This window comes from Gymnogyps californianus, chromosome 2, assembly GCF_018139145.2.
Source record: "Gymnogyps californianus isolate 813 chromosome 2, ASM1813914v2, whole genome shotgun sequence".
Lineage (NCBI taxonomy): Eukaryota > Metazoa > Chordata > Aves > Accipitriformes > Cathartidae > Gymnogyps > Gymnogyps californianus.
In genome coordinates, this window is record NC_059472.1 from 144,138,078 (window position 1) to 144,152,957 (window position 14,880).

The following is a 14,880-nucleotide window of genomic DNA, read 5'->3' on the forward strand; positions in this document are numbered from 1 at the left end:
TTCCCCCAAGTCAAGTCTGTTTTGCCCGTGACAGTAGTTGCTGAATGATCTCCCTGTCCTTATCTCAACCCATGAGCCTTTCGTTATATTTTCTCTCCCCTGTCCAGCTGAGGAGGGGAGTGATACAGCGGCTTTGGTGGGCACCTGGCATCCAGCCAGGGTCAGCCCATCACAACTGACAAGACTGGTGAATGGTCTATAAGAGCAATGACTTAGAGAAGGATTTAAGGTTTGTCATAGTTTATTGTTACAGTACAATCTCTCATTGCAGTAGAGTGCCCAAGAGAGATGATTCAAACCATGCATTAATATCAAGTAGGAGAAGGGAGTTAATTTTGCCTCAGTCTACAGCATTACAGTCTCTCCAGCGTATTTCAAGGGACCTAAAGGTCATCTTTCAAAAATGCAAGAAATTCTTATGCTCAAAATTCTAAAAAAGAGCGTGAATATAATCCAGGAGCCATAAAACTATGTCAGGAAAAAGGAAATTGGCTACTACCTTAATAAAGAGAGGGTTGAGTAAACCTTATGAATATTTATAAGTATTTTCACACAGAAAAGATATCTGACAATGAAGGTCCTCATAGAAGTAATAATATTCAAGAGGTATTGTTCTGTCTTGAACTAAACAATTTCCTTGAAGGGAAATGGAGCATAGAAGCAGCTAGCCAATAGGTGCAATGAACTTCTGAGCAATTGCAATTTTTTAAGTAAAACTAGATGTTTTCCTAATGTATAGGCTTTAATTTAGACAAGGTCAACTTTCCTGATCCTATGAGTCACTTCCCAGAATTTTCAGCTGGCTAAAATCTCTTAAGACGTTTACGACATAACTCAATAGAGGTAGCTCTTTGGGCTGCAGTTGTCATTATCTTCATAGAGTCCCACTGATCCACTGTGGGATAGGGCTGAGATAGACATGGAGCAGAGTTTTGGACAATCCAGGTGCATGAACCTTATCAACCATTTTTTACTTGCTTGTACAACAAGGGATTTGAATTGTCCAACAGTTCCCATATCAGCAGATCCCTGCTTCTTCTGACCATTAGATCACACACTGGTTTGGGAATGAATTTTGAATAGTTTATGAGCCTTAAATAGCTCAAAGGTCATAGATTGGTCATCTCTGTTTAAATATATCTTCTGTGGGAAATGTTTTTACTAGTAAGTAGAAGAAGAAAAAGAAGGGTTTTCTTTCTTCTTGGACTTTTGAGTGAACAGGACACTCTGCTTTCAAGATGTTCAGAACATCTTTACTTTGCATTAAGTCAATGTCTGTATGAGATTTCATACTTCAGGGCTTCAGCCTATTAAAAAGAATTAAAAAGAAATCTCCCTTGATGACACCAAAGTTTGCTTAAGGCTGGCGGTAAGCTATTGATTTAACCAAATAACTGATGTGAGGGAAGACAGAAAATATTTTTCAAACACTGGGTTTATGAATCCTGCTTATATATTTAGGGCAAAACTGGTTGCCAGACTTTGGATGAGAAAGTAGTTCTCCTCAGATTAGATTGACTGGCACCTACATTGTTTCTGGGTCTTTTCGTACATTGTGGGTTGTGAATCAGCTACCATGTTCACCTACATGTTTTTAATATACTCAAGTGCAGGTAATGTGGAGTGGTGATGCCTCAGATTCTTCTGTTGTTCGTTTATGACACAATTTTAATCTCTTCAGACTGAAATTGTGTAGTCTAACTCAAATTATCAGTTTTAACATGGAAATATCTGAATGATTTATAGCAAACCGTGAGATACAAGAGATTAGAAGAAAGATTTAGTGGTCTTTTTCTGGCCTCAAATTCTGTGCAACTGTGAAGCTATGATGTCACTGAAAAGTCAGAGTACAGAAGCTATAGAGAAATAACAGAATTTTGTAGCTTACTAAGTAGATGTAAAATACTGTACTTTCCCAATTTTCCCACTTTTTTTTAATATCAGTTTAGTTGGTTCAGCTCCTAATGTGATAAAACTGGCTGTAAAACAGTCTTTCATTTTCTTTGCACTACTTTATGCAGGCAATAGAAATGCAGTTAGTAGTGTATTTTATTTTTACTTTAGTTATTGAACTGTTCTTATCTCAACCCACAAGTTTTACCTTTTTTTCTTTCCTGCTCCCCACCCCACTGGGAGAGGGGAGGGGGAAGCAGCTGCGTGGTGCTTAGTTGCTGGCTGGGTTTAAACCATGACACTCCGGTACAAATTGCTGTTCTGATTTGTTTCTATTTCAATTCCTTATCATGATTGTACTGCAATAGCATTGAGACATTGCAATGAGGTAACAGAATGTTGTGACAGATCTTGTAGTTTTGTCCATTTTCCCTTTAAGGTGAAACGGTTGTGAAAGACCTGCATATACGGTTTCATTTGTTTAAATTAATTGACTTTTTTCTAGAGTCTCTCATTCAACTTTATTCAGTTCCCACTGAAATAATTGGACCAGTCCATTAAGATCAAGTCACAGCAAAGCACTTAGGCACACAAGTTAAAACCCGGAAGTATTCCCATTAACTGCTGTGGATACAAGTCTATACAAATATAACCTTTCTAAAATAATCTTCACTCTGATAAGACTCTTTGTATTCCAAAACATTGTAAAAATAGTCAGTTTTATCAAAATTTTGAGATTACAGGCATGCATGACTAAAAGGAACAAAAATTCTCTCTTCTGGTTAATTATCAGATTAAGTAAGTTTTGTTTGAGTAAAGTGATAGGAGACCTACAGAGAAATTCATATAAATCTACGTGTCTTCTAGGACAAGGATTTTTATTTAACTTTTCATAAATTTTACATCTGTAAAGGTGTTGAACGTATCTAGTTTACTATATACATTGAAATAACAGTTAAGAAGTGCAATTAATGTCTTTTAAATGTTTTAAATGTTTGTTGTTATTTTCATTGAAGTAATGTCTACAGATACTGATAAAAACAGTACATTCCACAATAAAATAAATGGTGCATTTCAAACAGTTTAGAATCTGAACATGCATTCAAAAATCTGAAGGATACTAATTGAGCAGATTTCTGCTGACCATAGCTATTTCCAAACCATTTCTAAATGGTCTGAAACTCATCTTGCTGTTCTGCAGTTACTCAAATAAGAAACGATATGCACTGTAGTAAAATCCTGTTTTCTTTCAGGCTAGATGGGTCATGTTTTTCTGGATTAGACTTAGAAGAAGGGAAAAGAAGCAAGAGAGTAAAACACTCCTTTTGTGTTATTTGGTTTCATTCTCACTGTGTATTCAAGAATGGATTCATCCTTAGGTGTAACAGTTACTTGGAGCATTCAGCACCATCTCTAATAAGGTAAAGAGGAATTCCCGGGAGTTTTAAGGGGCATAATTAAGCCAACAGTAGAGATGGGGAACTTTTCCTGGTGGAAGAATACACTATTCAGGCTTGTTTTCCAGGGTGACAATGAAACGAGCGTGCATTTAAGGACTTTGTTTGCTAAATATTCCCTTTAGGAAAAGGGAGGCAGAGTCCAAAGTGCATACACTTTACTCTCCGAAGTAGGCGAGGCAAAGGGAACGGGAAAAACCGAAGAGAAAGCTGTTGATCATCTCTGCTTTACGTAAGAGAAGTGAGGTCCAATCATGCTGTGTGTCCTTAACCATATTAATTGTGCTGATTTTTGAATAATTTTTCAGAGGACTAGACGCAAACCAAGAACAACCTTCACGGTATGTCAATACCTTTTTCTTTAAATCAGAGCTATTTTATAAAATTCACTGATAACTAAAAAGGGGAAGATTCCAAATAACTGCATATTCTTTTAGATAAACATCTACTTTCTCATTTATTTTGTATATCTGTGCTGAATTGCAGAAAATATAACGCTTATATCATTCAAATGAAATTAAATGAAGGACCCACAGTTATCAAACAGATACAAATACAAAATGTAGATGTTTGTAAGCAAACCCCAAACGTCTGGATTTGTTTCAGCATGTTTATACTTGCCCATTACAAGGATTCACTTGCAATGTATGACATTAGTAACTATTGATTTTAATAAGTATCTATATTTTTCTTTCAAACAAATGGTCATTGAGATTACTGTCCTTGGCTTAACGGTTGTTTATTTCTCAGTTAAATATTATTGTACAGGGAGCTATCTTAAATAAATTTAAAATGCATTCTGAAGATGAAAAGAAGCAGAAGCGTACTGCAGATGGAAATAGTCATGAGATCACTGCATCCAGCCAGGGTCATGAATATGAAGACAAACAGTAAGTATTCTTAAACAGTGTAAACATGTTCTGTATTGAAGCTTATAAGATTACATTATCTTATTTTAGATTTTTAGATTTTATTCAATTTCATTTTTTTTTATTTTATTTTATCAGGAAAGCCTAATAACAGAAAGCTTTGTATCAACTTGAGAGTAGCATTGATTGACACATTCATTTGGTGCAGAAAGACCTTTTATCTTTTTCTTTTAAGGACTAAGTGTCCACAGTATTGACTACAGTTTATTGAAAAACAATTCTAAAATATGACAGAAATTATGTTGGAATGGACATCTTGGATACAGTTATGTCATCAGCTAAAAATTATCTTAGAATTTTTAGTATGACAGGGAATCAATATTTTGCATACCTTGAACGTTTGATTTATTCCCCATCTCCCATGTGCAAAAATTTGATTTTATAAGTTATCTTCCTCTTTCCCATTTTGAAAGCTATATACTGCTTCAGTTCACAACTTTCTGGATCAGACAGTGGAACCACCAGCCCTTGTTGGTGTTGTTTCACCCTTGAGAGGGGTGAACTGGGAAGAGCTTGACTTAAATTTACAGCAGTCAGGAGCTGATGCTCTTTATATACCTGGAGGTTTAAATACAAACATCTCAAGAATGCTCAATAAATCATATTAATTTTACACACAATTGTTTCCAGTAGAATTATTTCATAATTGTATTTTAATTGAACTTCATTAATATATTGCATTAGTATTTCTGTGAAATGTTGTTGCTTTTTAAATGCACTAAAACTATCATACCTTTTAAGCACGGAAAAGAAGAAGAAGAAGAAAGCAGAAAAGGCTAAGATGGTCAGCCCATTTACACTGGTAAGATTTATTCTCTCTATATATGTGTACATATATATACATGCACGCACATTTCAAAGTGTAAACAAAAAATGGTTAAAATTATGTTAGAGGACTGCATATACTGCATATATGGTCTTGTCTCTACCAAATACTTCGATACTATAGAATATTTGATATAATATAGCAATCAAGCAGTTCTTTTTGTGGATATAGTTTTATTAAAGAAGCTGTCTTATTACTGATATGGATTCTTAGGAGTCTTCCCTTAGTAAGTTATCATGCTAAATACACCCGTACTAGATTTTTGTTTGTGAAAGGTAGGGTTTTCCATGTTCAGTCATTTCTTCCGACACGATGAAAATGGCATTCGTATACCTAAGATTATGTGTGGTCTTGTCCCCTAAATTACCTGAGTCAGGTACTAATCACACTAATTAGCCCCATTAATCATTATTCAGTCACCTCAGTCAGCAGTAAAGGACAACTCCATGGCATGGATGAAACTTAAAATTAAAAATTGTGTACTAAAAAGTACTTTAAATTCCAGAAGATTTTTATTTTCTGTATATTTTTAAAAAGGCAATATGTTAATATTTAATCAAAGTAAATCCTAGGTCCTTTTTTAGTAATACTGAAACGTTTTATATTTTGTAGGTTTAGTGTGCATAAAGAGCAGCAATGATATGGCAAAAAACAGAAATAAAACTATAGCCCATGGTGCTGGCCAATGCCCAATTTCTCTGCTTTGCTATACCAGCTTGCACTTGTACAATTACATCATACCACTATAATTTACAACAGTAAACTTAGTATTTTACAGTACAGAATAAAGCCAATTATTTTGTAACAGATGAGCTTGTCATGGTTTAACCCCAGCCAGCAGCTAAGCACCATGCAGCTGCTCCCTCACTCCCCCCCTAGCTCCCAGTGGGATGGGGAGGAGAATTGGGAAAGAAGGTAAAACTCATGGGTTGAGATAAGAACAGTTTAATAACTAAAGTAAAATAAAATATAATACTAACTAATAATAATATTATTATAATAATAATTGTAATGAAAATGAATATAACAAAAAAAGAGAGAAATAAAACCCAAGAAAAAGGCAAGTGATGCACAATGCAATTGCTCACCACCTGCTGACCAATGCCTGAGCCGTGATACGCGCCCCCCGGCCAACTCCCCCCTGTTTATATACTGGGCATGACGTTCCATGGTATGGAATATCCCTTTGGCTAGTTCGGGTCAGCTGCCCCGGCTCTGCTCCCTCCCAGCTTCTTGCACACCTGCTTGCTGGCAGAGCATGGGAAACTGAAAAGTCCTTGGCTTAAGATAAGCGCTACTTAGCAACAACTAAATCATCAGCGTGTTATCAACATCATTCTCACGCTAAATCCAAAACACCACACTGTACCAGCTACTAAGAAGAAAATTAACTCTATCCCAGCTGAAACCAGGACAGAGCTCAAACTTTAAGTTCAATGGCAAGAGGTATTCAGGATTTCAGTACATTTTGATAATGTCTATGGTACATTAGGAACAGTTTTTCTGACTGCATAATAATGAATTTACAGTAAAAGTAATTATTGCCTTAATTATCACAATGCCATTAAAATGTCTTATAATTTGAACTTTAAATGGCAAACTTAAAAAGGGCAAATTTCTTAGGCCTTGTTTTCATATGGCCTTTCTTACCCAGGTGCAGATACTGATGCATTAAAAGAGTAGACTTATCTGATTTTGAGAGTTTATAATATAAAAGTGCTTATATTAGAAGGGTTTATTCCTGTACATTTAAATTGTTTTGTAAACTTAATTTCTAATCTGATAAAGTTGTAGTTTTGTGACACTAGGTGTACAATTGATAGCTTTTTCGTCACTTCCTTGACTTTGTAGACATAACATTGTGTTAGCATTCTAATACCACAGTTAGAATTAATTTCTCTTCTCACTCACAGTTTCGATACTCCAATTGGTCAGATAAATTACTAATGATACTAGGCACTCTCCTGGCAATAGCCCATGGAAGCAGTCTCCCTATTGCGATGGTAATTTTTGGTGATATGACTGATAGCTTTGTTGCTTCTGGAGACTCAAATTTTACAGGTAAGAATATATCTGCTATGAAGAGAACAATGGCTTATATTTGGAAAAGAGCCAGGGAGATTCAAGCGTCTTGACAGGAGATATTGATGTCAGAAACCCCAACTTGCTACTATACTATGACGTAAATTAGTAACTTTTGTGTTTGTTGTAACAGAGATACACTATGGAATTTTTTTTGCTCCTAATTCTTAGTTTCTGCATTGGTAGATTTTATTTTTAATTTTTTCAAATTATCCACTACAGCGCACATTCAACAAATCATTTTTAACTGCGGCTGTGATAAATAGAAAGAGGCTGGTTTTCCGTCTCCTCAGCATGAGTTTCTGTTGATTCCCTTGCATCGAATCTGACAATTATAGTTCACAAGGTGAATCAGATCAGTGAGTAGATCCAATAGAAAATTTGCTACCAAAAATAGAAGTACTAATTTTCTCTTGGATCGATTTATTGAATAGCCTCATTTGCTGAATCAGAAGTATGAAATCAAACACAAAGGAGGGCAGGCATGCACTGCTGGATACGAGAGGGAGGAGTGATACTGTCACTTTGGTATCAACTCACAGTTAGACCAGATTACGTTGTCCTCTGAACTCGCACATTAGATGTTAAACTTGTGAACAGGTTTGTTGCCTGAAATATTATCTAATAACATTTTATTAAACATTTTAATAAAAGTCTATGGTGATACAGAAAAAATAAAGGATGTGACTATCTTCTGTCCTGCATCCATTTTTGCTCTTATTATGCTGCTATAAGGCAGAAACATGGGCATACTGCCTTTATCAGAACAAGTAATTTATGATTTACTCCTTCCCAAATACAATAAATTGATCAGATTTTTATGGTGCAAATGCAAAATACTGCAGCTGTAGTCTTCTCAAAACATTTGTCACTAAATTCTCGTGTGGGGCAGTAAAATTTTAGGGCCAACACCAACATTATAGCCAATGTTTTCATAATGGGTTAAGCTATCTGCAGTTATTGATTTGATGTCAATATCTAGGCCTGTATTTTTAATGGGTTTTGGCATTATACAAATGCCCTATGTTTTCAGAAAAGAAAAAACCAAACTAAACATTTAATGAATGCTCAGGAAGACCTTTTAATCTCAAGTTACACGAATGTAGTTTTGTAGTCAGCAGAGTTATGACTAACCTTATGTTAGTATAATCATTGTTTTTGAATAGGTAGAAGCCTGAAATCATCACACTCCTCCTTTCATTAAAATGAACTTGATTCAAAAGGAGATGTAGCAACTTAAAATTTGCTGAACAGCATGCAGGAAAACAAATTTGTTAAAACTTGCTCTATTAGAAGTATTTACTCTTGTCTTCCTTTCTAAGGAGACACTTCTGCAGTGAATGTCTCTTCAGATATTCTTGGCAAGCTGGAAGAAGATATGACAAGGTAATTAGAAATATATATTTCCTCTTCTTTTTTTAATGTAGGCACACATTTCTAGTCAAGCCATTCTTCTCCCACAGATGTTTTGCATACTTTAAACAACATAAAAGCAATGGTTGATTGAATAATGTATGTAACTGAAGATTTGCACATGAGATTATTGGAGGCACTGGGAGGATTCTTGAACATCTCCAGCCATTCCCAACAACCTACCTGTAGTCTCTTGCTCTCACCCATCCCACCCTCTTTTTAGGAGTGCTCTGTGTCCCAGTGCCATCTGCATTTCTTTCCTTCTTCGTTCTCCTCCTCTTCTTCTTCGTTCTCTTCCTCTGAATTTATAAACGGTAATTGTTATGCTAAAAAATTATATTGATTATCATCCATCGATTCCTTGAGCTATGGTGATTCACTGATAAAAAGCAGAATTAAAATTCCCAGATAGTACCTACTTTGCTCCCGAAGCATCAAGTTCAACTAAATTATCTGGACTACAGAAAATACAGAGTTAGATTATGTGCAACCTTAAATCTAGCATTCTAGAACTGGCAATAGCAGAAGACAATAGTCGGTAGGTGCTTCTGCTACAAAGCTTCATAAAGAAAAGGTCAAATAAGCACAAATATCAGCTGCCAATAGATGTGTTTTGTTAAGGGCCTTTATTAACCACTGTCCATAGGCTTGGTTTATGCAGGATGTCTAAAGTTCATGTGCAATTTCTTGTACCACTTCAGCTTCTTTTCTTCAGGTTGAAGTCTGTTCCTCATTAGGTATTGAAAATCATCTGACATCTCAGGAATGCTGATGTGGTCTTCAAGGCAATTGTCTTTTCTGAAGAGAAGGAGATAAGGCATTCGCTCTAGTAACTCTTGCTGTTTTATATTGAAGTGCATTATCATTTCTGGTAACAGTGGACTGTAAACTTATAGATCATTTAGATTAAGTAGTTAAGTTTCTAATTAAAAAAAATCTATTTACACCAAAAAAAAGTTCTTTACCCTAAAATAAATGAGCAAGAGCTAGTTAGGAAAAGGCTGTTACTTAGAAATGAAGAACTCATATGTAATGAGAATGAACTGGCAGGGAATTGGCAATTATGTTTTATAAGAGAGTGTGGACACACAGAGTTTCTTGCTCCCGCAACATTTCTGTCAGTTAGTCTCTCACATGAATGCAAGTAACACATACACACCTTCAGCAGAATATACTTGTGCCCAGGGATTTGAAAGCAAATTTGAAGGCGAAATTGCAGAACAAAATAATTTTTACATGGGTGAAGTTACCCTAACTGTTCTATGTTTAGTAAATACCTGATGCCTAGTTGCATAACATTTTTAGTCTGTCTTATGTTTATTCTAAAGGAACTTTAAAAGTAGTTGTTCTTAGTACATATGCAATTATAGAATTCCTTTTCTGAAACTTACTAAGATCTTAGTCTCCAGCATATATTTTGACAAGTCCAATAGTTTTATAAAGTCTCATATAAACAGCAATTCCTGTTAAAATGTAAAATTAGATCATTTGAATTTAATTGAGTGTTCTGTTATTCTTTCAAATGTAAAAAAACCCCTGATTTATTTTCTCTATGGCAGTTAATTATTCTCTATATTTCTACCTGTTTAATTATCTCTTTCTAGTAACTGGTCTTATGGTTGGATTGCCTTTAAAACTGTATCACTTGCTGTTATTAATTTCTCTTAATTTTAAAGATATTTGTGTTAGTGTTTTCATTTCTGCTTTGAAATGAAAGTAATGACACAGCTTTAAAATCAACATATTTTCTTTTTTTTTCTACTCAAGCGTATCTAACCTGTATTTTAAGAGCAGGATGTACTAGAATTACGCAAGGTATTACTGACCCTGATAGCGTGAGAGTGGTTTGTAAATCAATGTGTCATTTATAAGTCTTTTAGACCAACAACCAATCAGAACTATTTTTGATTAATGGTTTGGGGTTCGTTTAATCTCTGAACTCATATCACATCTTCTCAACTAAAAACAATAGGAATCCTCCCATTGTCCTCAGTGGGCTATTATCTAGGAGTCACTACTGCTTAAAGAACAAAGAGTACAGGAAAACAGACAAGCTGACACAAAGAAAGTGTAAATGTGAATATAAATCTACATCAACATCTAAATTTTGAGAACTGCCTGTTCTCATGACCCTAAGAGATGGTTTATTTGAGGGAGGTCCAAGACAGACCCACTGCTGGCCAAGGCCGAGCCAATCAGCGACAGTGATAGCGCCTCTATGATAACATATTTAAGAAGGTTTGCTGGCAGGACTTGTGACCCCGCGGGGGACCCATGCTGGAGCAGTCTGTTCCTGAAGGACTGCACCCCGTGGAAGGGACCCACGCTGGAGCAGTTCATGAAGAACTGCAGCCCGTGGGAAGGACTCATGCTGGAGAAGTTCATGGAGGACTGTCTCCCGTGGGAGGGACCCCATGCTGGAGCAGGGGAAGAGTGTGAGGAGTCCTCCCCCTGAGGAGGAAGGAGCGGCAGAAACAATGTGTGATGAACTGACCCAAACCCCCATTCCCCATCCCCCTGTGCCGCTCAGGGGGGAAGAGGTAGAGAAAATCAGGAGTAAAGTTGAGCCCAGGAAGAAGGGAGGGGTGGGGGGAAGGTGTTTTAAGATTTGGTTTTATTTCTCATTATCCTACTCTGATTTGACTAGTAATAAATTAAATTAGTTTTTTCCCCAAGTCAAGTCTGTTTTACCCGTGATGTAATCGGTGAATGATCTCTCCCTGTCCTTATCTTGACCCATGAGCCTTTCATTATATTTTTCTCTCTCCTGTCCAGCTGAGGAAAGGAGTGATAGAGCAGCTTTGGTAGGCACCTGGCGTCCAGCCAGGGTCAACCACCGCAAACATCATGCATGCCACTTTGTCTTTTAGACATTAACTCTGAAAGTACAAGTATGAATAAAAAGCAGCCTGAGTTTCTTTTTAGAAACAAATTTTTGAATGAGGAATGTATTACTTATTAGCAGCACAGGAATAGGTTCTCTTTTCTAAAGTTTCTAGATAGAGCCTTGAGTTAGTGTGTTGACTGGTTTGAAGAAGCAGCTGTTTGTACCCACCCCTTGTTTCTCTAAGAATGCCTGCCAGCAGGTCAAATAATAATAAAAACTGTTTACAAGGACAAAGTTCTCACACAGATGTGTTCAAGTACTGAACTATACACGTGGCTTGGTTGTGTTTGTTACTCAACAGTTTGCCTAAAACCCAACTATTTCTCAGAAGAAAAAGAACCATCATTTTACAATGCAGTGAGCATTTACTCTCTGATAAGTTTCAGCAGTGAATTTACAGAATATATTTCATCAGCATGGAATCTGGCAAAGCTATCAATTCCTTTTGATACAATTTGTCATGAAACAAAGTCCAAGCATAAAACAATTCTTTGAAGTGATGTAACATCATAAACTAATTATCTAAAGTAATTACTGCGGAATTTTGAAGCAGTGTTCTTGGTTTTAATTTGGTAGTTCCTGTGTAGAGTTTTAATGGAGCTGAAGAAGATCGAGGTCAATATTCAACTAACCAGCATTCAGTTAGGCATTAACCCATTTTTATTAAAGGGTTTAGATAAGGTTCATTTCATAATGAGTGTAGTTCCAAAGTCCCTGACTAAACTGTATGGTATCTTAGTCACAAAAAAGACTGGATTAAAATTTGAAAAGTTTCATCTATAAAGCCATTCTCTCCTTTTTTGAGCAGAGCATTTGCACACAGATTCCTGCAATTTGCTTCTGCCAAGTTTCATGCTACAGTTCTAAAGAATCAGTATGCATAACTTACTACGTGAGTGAAACTCCTAAGAGTTTTAAAGCTTTTTGCTAATTATTTACTTTTCTATAGATGCAGTAGTCTTACAGTTACATGTAATATACACCACGACTATTTAGCCATTGGTTTTGGTCATGTTTTACAAACAGGGAATCAGTTCAGTTAGATTTTTCTGGTTTAGTTCTGGTTTAAGTTCACCTGTAACTGATTCTGATGACAATTCTGAATCAAATCAAATCTGATTTGATTCTGTTTGAACAGTTTAAAACTGTGGCTCAAATTCAGTTCCAGTTTGAGAAATATAGTGATTCACACACTCCTTGGTTTTAATTTGACACCCTGCTCATAGCACAGAGCTGAATTAATTTACAAGTAAAATATCAGTTAATAAAATAGAGAGCAAAAGAATTTTTGATCTAATGGCATTTGCTTGCAACAGATGTATATATAGTAATGCTACATTCTCAAATCGGGAAATATTTACAGCATCCATGCATATATATATTTATATAGACAGGCATGTTGTATGATGTAAATATGCGTGTGTAATATAGCTATATACGATTAGGTCTGTCTATATGCGTTAAAACAAAAATGTTATGGAGTTTTTGGAAATGACACATTTAAGTGAAAAGGGTATTATATCTAAAATATAGTTCTAAAATAATCTTATGAGAAAATATATACTATATTGACAAAAAGAAAAAGTAATTCCTGTCTAACAATAGCTTTGTTTAGTTTATTGCATGTATGAAAACTGATATTAAATACTACTCATAGAAAACTTGGCAAGTTTTACAGAGAAGTGTAAACTCTAGTATAAACGTATAAACTAATTCAGGTCTGAAACAGAAGAAGTAAGCATCAAGGTAGCAGACTAGCAAGGTAATTAAAACTAATTTCAGAGAATCTTGCCTTTTTTTTTCTTTCAGATATGCATACTACTATTCTGCAATAGCAGCTGGTGTTCTTCTTGCTGCATATATACAAACTTCATTTTGGACCCTAGCAGCAGGCCGGCAAATAAAAAAAATTAGAGAAAATTTTTTTCATGCAATTATGAGACAGGAAATTGGATGGTTTGATGTTAATGATGTGGGAGAACTTAACACTCGTCTTCTAGAGTAAGTATACTATACCTTTCCCAATGTTATTTTATCTTATTAAGCATGTATGAGTTACAATTATTTTTATTTTTAAATTGAATTATTTCATTCTGAAATGAAATTTCACTGTGAAATTAAATTAAATTATTTCATTGTCAAATGAAGTTTTAAAGTTTTCTCCTGGAGAGTCTCAGAGACTGAACTTCTAATACTTGTGATACTGGACTGTCGCAAGGATATCAGAAAAGCATTTTGATAAGTTCCCTTGAACTCTGAGGATGACTGAAGCCCAGCCTATGAGATTACCCCCATGAAGAGAAAACACAGTTCATTTCTGTGCACACTGAGGACTGAATAAGGTGCCGACTGACCCCAGCAGCCTGAACAGCTTTAACTGCATGACAGGCTATTCCTTTCTCTTTGCCTACTTGAAAGGCTTTATCTTTTCTTTCCAGATATCCCACAGTTTCCAAACAGATCAAAAATTTGGAATTAAGAAAGTGAGAGTAACTTTGCACTGTAGGCAGAATTTCAACCTTTTCAGACACAAACAGGTTTATAGCATTACATTTTCACAAGAAACATGAAATTTTCCTTGACCACACTATATAGTGCTTTATCTTGAAGCAAACTGTTGTTTGAAAGTAATTGAATAATAAAGATTGTCCTCTACACAGATGCCCATGTAACAAAACTGAAAAGCTTTCTACATTTTCCTTCCTGTCTGGATGTAATTTGTTTTTCAGTGATGTCTCCAAGATTAATGAAGGAATAGGTGACAAAATTGGATTGCTTGTTCAAGCAGTAACGACATTTGTAACAGGATTTATTGTTGGTCTCATAAGAGGATGGAAATTAACCCTTGTAATACTAGCAGTCAGTCCTGTCCTGGGACTTTCAGCAGCCCTCTGGGCAAAGGTAGGTTAACATACGTTCAGTGTCAGGTTTTATATTAATGAAAGATAATGAAGTAAATCTACATATCTGTAATTCTTACTGTTAGAATGTGTTGCTTAGAACAATTATAGCTTTAGACAACATCTATGTACATAAGCTCTTAGATGAACTGTATATAAGTACCCTCATGTAGTCTGAATATTATAATTCCTGTAGATTGGACAGACTTGTTTGGTTTGAAACTGTTTCTACCAATATAGCATATTTTTACATGAAAAGGAAGCAAGATATACAAGTAAAATCTACATCTGTAACTGTTAAACTTCATCCACGAGTGCTTGTTCTGTTGAAAGGAATAATTGCACCTCCTGAAAAATAAGTGAATAAATTAGACCAAGCCTTGGTCTCAGACACAGAGTTTCTTTTCAGAGTTGTTAACAGCTTTGGTAAGAAATTTTAGACAGACTTAGGTGAGAGAAGTACTAAATTACCATGGGATTGGAGTGACTTACA

At 35.5% G+C, this 14,880-nt stretch overlaps 1 protein-coding gene across 1 annotated transcript in view; it reads left to right on the forward strand.

Annotated features, from left to right (window-relative positions):
• The first annotated feature begins 3,526 nt into the window (after positions 1 to 3,526).
• ABCB1 (ATP binding cassette subfamily B member 1) overlaps positions 3,527 to 14,880 on the forward strand; it is a 47,581-nt gene continuing 36,227 nt past the window's right edge. The window contains exons 1-7 of the mRNA XM_050891561.1: positions 3,527 to 3,691; positions 4,101 to 4,240; positions 5,021 to 5,081; positions 7,019 to 7,166; positions 8,510 to 8,573; positions 13,297 to 13,488; positions 14,217 to 14,388. Coding sequence (XP_050747518.1) covers positions 4,143 to 4,240; positions 5,021 to 5,081; positions 7,019 to 7,166; positions 8,510 to 8,573; positions 13,297 to 13,488; positions 14,217 to 14,388 — 735 coding nt within the window. The 5' untranslated portion in view covers positions 3,527 to 3,691; positions 4,101 to 4,142. The remainder of the gene's footprint in view (positions 3,692 to 4,100; positions 4,241 to 5,020; positions 5,082 to 7,018; positions 7,167 to 8,509; positions 8,574 to 13,296; positions 13,489 to 14,216; positions 14,389 to 14,880) is intronic.